This window comes from Anarrhichthys ocellatus, unplaced genomic scaffold (genome assembly GCF_004355925.1).
Source record: "Anarrhichthys ocellatus isolate YVR2014 unplaced genomic scaffold, GSC_Weel_1.0 scaffold33, whole genome shotgun sequence".
In the NCBI taxonomy this organism is placed as follows: domain Eukaryota; kingdom Metazoa; phylum Chordata; class Actinopteri; order Perciformes; family Anarhichadidae; genus Anarrhichthys; species Anarrhichthys ocellatus.
The window spans coordinates 2360011-2365773 of NW_022280063.1; the positions used below are offsets into that span (position 1 = coordinate 2360011).

Below are 5763 nucleotides of genomic sequence, written 5' to 3' on the forward strand. Positions count from 1 at the left end.
AGAGGTGAAGCACTGTGCTGACTAAGGCCATTCCAGCTTAATGAAATCCAGCATTTACATTTTAGGATCTTAGCCAACGCTCCTTGTGAGTGTGTGTGTGTGTGTGTGTCGAGAAGTAATCTACATGTGGCAGCTAAAGCAGTGCCACAAATTTGCACACTTTTATTCAAATTGTAAACCAATCAAGTCAGTTGTCTGTTGACAGAACATGATTTGTGGGTGCAGGTTAACAGACTGGTAGACGTAATGTACCGGTGGCAATGCAAATACCATTATCATTAATCATTCAGATTATACAAAAATGCACGGAGAAATAGCTGAGCGTTGAAGTGCACAGAGAGCCAATAAATCAGCCAATATCAGCGTATTACAAATATTGACGTATTGACGATAGAGCGAAGATCGGACACAAAATAAATCAGACGCAACCTTCTGTCCAAGTCTGACCCGAGCCCCAAACATGGCAGCGGTTTTGGATGCGAGACTGATGAGGACGTGTCGAGTATGCAGCTACAGCAAGCAGCAGAAACGCAGCAGATTAGAAAAACAGAGAAAACTCCAACTGAAAATATATTAAAGTACACTTATACAAGAGGATGTGAACAAAAGGCTTGTTTCTAATAATAGCCGGTCTCAAATCAATGCATGGTAGCCTCTACAGTTGTGGTAGATTAGGACCACAGCCACTGTTTGAGAATGCAGGCTACGGTATTTAAACTGTGTCATCTCCACACTGAAATACCTCCGACACGTTCTTCTTTTGTATTTAGCATATTTAGGGTATTTAGACAGGCACATAACCCATCCTCTTGCTGAGCACTGCACTTTTTGAATTGTCTCCCCTTCTTCTCACTTCATGCTCCCCTTCTGTCAGACAGACACACACACACACACACACACACACACACACACAAACACAATGCTGCGTAAACACACAAAAAAAGACTACATCCTTTACGATCTTCACTCAAATAGGCTTCTAAACAGAGTTTGAATCTACACAACTCTCATAGTTGATGGACAGATCTGTAAAACTCCACAAGGAATCACACAGAAGAACCACTTTAAATGTTTGAAATGTTTAGTGACTGGGATGTTTGACGGCATCAGACTACTTCCACAGGTAGTATCTGTATCCATATGTTTTCCTGTTGGGGTTGACCTGTGCTCCCTCAGACTTTGATATTTCTTTAGACTTTAAAAATCATTGCTTTGCAAACTCGTCCGATTGCCTCTTTGATGTAGTTCCTGAAACTGTGAGATTGATGCATCAAGTCGGCGTGTCACAGTTGCCAGAAGTTTAGTTTTCGGGGACACGGAGTCAGCGGTAAAGAGGGAGGTCTGCAAGGATTTCACGGCCACTGTGGCGGCAGTGGGAGCAGACAAAGTCTCTAGGGTTGGATAAACAATAAAGGCTTGTCGTTTGGTTAGAACAAAGGCCTGTCATTTGCTTCTGTTGTTGGTGGTATTTTTATTTTTTTCCCCCTTGTAATCTGCATGTCCAGATGGCTGGATGACTCCCCCCTCTCACAGCATCGTTAAAAAACGTAGCACAGCTGGCAGACAGAGTGAGCAAACTAAGAGTGAGGAGCAAGAGGGTGCGAGGAAAGAGCTCAGAGAACAAGAAAGGAGAAAAAAGGACTCGAGCACACTCTGACAGATAAGTGGGGGATCTTTTTGGATGAGTATCTCTTACCCAGATCCGTGTTGGGGCCGGCCAACAACTGTTTGAACTTGTCCAGACGGGACGCTTCCCTCTCGGTCATGGCCGGGGTGCCGGATGTGTTCTGGTCGGCCATGCGAGCCACCAGCGGGATGACGGGCGGCCGGTGGGGCAGAGACCGCTGTCTGTGGAGTCCTGCGTGCTCACTTGCTGCATCTGGTGGGAGGAGGAATAGTTCGAGACAGGGCGAAAGGGTTACACAAACACATTACTGTAGTCTCTGCACACATATTTAGGCTATTCTATGCAACGTTCTTTCGACAACTAATATTATAACTGGTGTAATAGGTTGTTTTTTTACTTCCATTCACTGAGCCTCCCCTGACGCTGTGTGGAGCCCCCTCTGGGGAGGCCGGTCTCCCGCTTTAGAAAACCTCTGTGCTTGATGAAATGTTAAAGGGGGGGGGGGGTCAGTAAAGTTATTAACATTCATCCCGAAGAGGAGATGAATGCGTGTACACAAATTTCATGGCAGCCCATCAAATAATTATTGAGATATTTCAGGCCGGACCGGAGCGGCGGTTGCACCGGCTGAGCAGACGAGACACCTCGACCCATGACGCTCGCGTGGCTAAACATTTTGAATTAGCGAACTTCACTCAGAGCACTTGACACCGAAAGGCCCGACATTATCGAGTCCAGCTTCTTCCGAACGGAGCGTTCCCTCGATTCTGTTCAGAGGTCAGTTTTTTGTCCTGCTGTATAAAACTTTGATTAGTGGAGGGAGAAATGTTCACAGCCTACATTAGGCTTCCATTTCAGCGACAGTAAGGCGACACAGTAACTGCTGTGCACAGCAACTTTCAATGTTAACGCGCTGATTGGGTAGACAGTTAGCAAAGTGAAGTTGAAGAACTGCATTTTCAGGTTTAGGGAGCAGATGTTTCTCGATCTATGATTGAAATCTGTATTAAAAAAAAAAAAGTACTCAAGAGCAGGAATATAGCAAAAACGATGAGTTACGCTAAGCTAAGCTAAATTTGGATCCTGTCCAGGTGGTGATGAATGCGGTTATTGTTAGAGGCCTCCAGGAAGGCAGCCGTTGTGGTTACGGCAAAAAAAAAAATAATCCAGATTTACCTGTGAGGGCTTTATAACGGGTAGACAAACGCATTAATTCAGTCTGCCGAGTGCCACATGTTCCCCCAGATGTGCTAAAATAGGACAGAGCGAAACATTGGCACCACGCAGGCAGAGTTATGAACAAGCTGGTGTTGTCGGGACTTCATTGTGGAGAGGGATGTTCCTGCCGTCGCACGAGACACTCAGCTAAAGTTCATAAAGATCCCTGAGAGCAGCACTGCCAACATTGCTCAGTGCTGTAGCAAACCGCGACATATAAAACGCGCATCGAGTCGCACACACACTCCACAGCAATTAAGAAAACTGGAACGCTGCCGGTGGTGATACCCGTTTCAGGTTTTTTACAAGAACAAATGAAAAGCTACAAATCTGTTCTCAACTGCTTTATTTGCACTTACAAAAATTAAAAAAGATCATCAAAGCCTGCGGAGGCTTCTTTGCGGTGGAACCTTTTGTGACATTTTAACAGCAAAGCCTTTTTTTATTGTCCATTTAATAACTTTTAACTTTTAAAAAGGGCCGTAAAAAAGACAAAGCCAAGATGGAGGATTTACGTCAGTGACGTTCAGTCACAGTTTACTGCATGATTAATACAGGGAAGAAAGGGTAGACAACAACATGAAAGTACACAACCGGAGAGTACTTCCTCCAGGAGCTCCACAGAGCCAAGTGACACCCACCCCCCCCCCACCCCCCTCTCTGTGTGTGTGTGTGTGTGTGTGTGTGTGTGTGTGTGTGTGTGTGTGTCGCTTCACTCTCTTATGCGGCACCGGGCGTGTGTGAGTCGGTAATGTTGAAGTATAAGGAGGGAGTCTGGGCCTCGCTAATGAAAGCCATGCTGTGTCCCGCTATCTAATTAGAAGGGAGCGAGTGTGTTCGCGCTATTCCTTGCCGTCATCTCACACACACACACACACACACACACACACACACACACACTATAAGAGGAAAAAGACCAAGAAGTCAAGCAAAATCTACAAAGAAATGAGACCCAGCAAAACCAGCAGTCAGCCTTACTGGAACTGTGCATATCAAGTTGTTTGCCCAACCTGCCAAGTACATGTATTAAGGTTTTTATATAAGCTTCGGTGTGTTTTGCGACATGCTCGGAGAGGCGCGAACGGCACCGTCTCACGTCTCCATGCATCCACGTGTCGACGTGGATGCATGCACGCCTGTGTGTCGTCTTCTCTGAGGAGATAAGGGGAATTGCCTGAAGGCAAAACAGGCTTCTTGTGTTATCTGCGTCGAAGGATGGCAGACACCCAGGCCATAGTCAGCCACACGTTCAGCATGTACGGCGTCTGCTGCTAGTGCTGCTGATGTTGTAATCTAGGAAGCAGCAGTAGAGACATCTCTTCTTTCCTTTCCTACTACGAGGAAGAGGATAAAACGGTTACACGCGAGGGTACGGTGTTGCTACACAGTGCTGCTGTGCCCCTGTTTTAAGTCAAAGCAACAAAAAAAACACCCGACATATGGAGGAGGATTTGAACAGTGACACGGGTCCAACAGGAGCCCTGCCACAGAGCAGTTGTTGTGTACTACCGGGGAAACAGAGCCAGACTGAAGAGGAGGAGTTGGAGGGAAAAGTGTCTCTTTCTACTGTCATCTTTATATATTTATTTATAAGATGTATTTATATAAAAGAGGAAGGGGAAGAAATCTGGGATTACGATGAAGAATAGCTTCTCAACAGCACAGGGGTGATGCAATTTACCAGCGATTACGGATATTAAAAAATGAAATATTGAAACAGACTATTAGTATTAGTTAAAGATCAATTAGACTTGTTTCTATAGATATCACTATAATATCCGTACCGTGAGTTCTTTCGGCCATAATAATCATGTCGGGAAAAATGAGACATCTGACAGCACTGCTTGGCTTTTGTTTTGCAGTATCCCTTGCTCCACTTCCTACTACCTTTGAACAACACTCTGAGCGCTATTGTTACGAAGGCTTTTTTATTTGCCCGTTGTGAGGCTGTGTCAACACTGAGCTACGTACACTCTGTGTAAACCACAAACACGTTCAATCAAAGCACGGCACTGGCAGTCTGTCATTGGCGGAATCTGCCAAATATTTTCCCCCTCATTGCTGCGCTGTTTGGATGCTGAGCGCTTCTGTTGGCTCTTGATACGATTTGAATGTGGTGAACCACAACAGTTGTGAAACCACAGTAAATAAATACACAAAAGTCATCACTTAACTCCTTTTTTTAAATGATATTCTATTGATGGCATAGCACTAAAACTTGATATGGTGACATTTCCTTTGTGTTTTCCACATGTGCACTAAAAGTAAAAGCGGTCTAGCTTTTGTTATGCAGGTGGCATGAGCCAGAAAACCTTTTTTTGGGACACTGAGCAATGGTGCTCACTAACCTTTAGGAGACCCAATTGGAGCTTCGCTTTGGGACTTTACAAGGCGGCCTTCGGTGTAAGGGCTGCTCTGGGAGGCGAACGAGACCTCTGGGCTGGTCCCGTCTCTTTCCCCCGCCCTGTCCTCCTCGTTTTCTTCCTCGTCCTCCACCTCGTCGTCCTCTGCCACCTCCTCCTGCGTGTCCTCTCCTCTCTGTTCCAGCTCTGTCGTGTCGTCCTGCCTCTGTCGCTCCTGCTGCTTGCTGTGATTCTCGATGACCTGCTCGGTTGACAGAAAAAAAAACAAGGCGTGGCACTGGTGAGCTTCGTGGTTTTGCAACAACTCCGTGAACATACCATAACACATAGCATATGACAAAAAGTGTGCAGCTGGAGCTTGATTATATTCAGGATATTCAGCCAGGATAACATTTGGAAGCATGTTTTTTTTAATGGAAAATGTCTGAAAAAATGTAAACGTAAAATACATTTTATGTTAAATAGACAATGTAGTTAAACAGGCAGCTAACATTCATGAAAATGCTTTCTAATGGACTGACAAAAAGCCAAGATGAACTATGTTGTGATAGTGGG

General features: G+C 45.2%; 1 protein-coding gene across 9 annotated transcripts in view; it reads right to left on the minus strand.

The window, feature by feature from the left end:
• tbc1d22a (TBC1 domain family, member 22a) overlaps nt 1-5763 on the minus strand; it is a 96012-nt gene that overhangs the window by 87207 nt on the left and 3042 nt on the right. For all 9 annotated transcript variants that reach the window (XM_031865783.1, XM_031865778.1, XM_031865781.1 and 6 more), the window contains 2 exons: nt 5194-5449; nt 1697-1879 (listed from right to left, as the gene is read on the minus strand). In XM_031865783.1, the coding sequence (XP_031721643.1) occupies nt 1697-1879; nt 5194-5449 (439 nt within the window). The remainder of the gene's footprint in view (nt 1-1696; nt 1880-5193; nt 5450-5763) is intronic.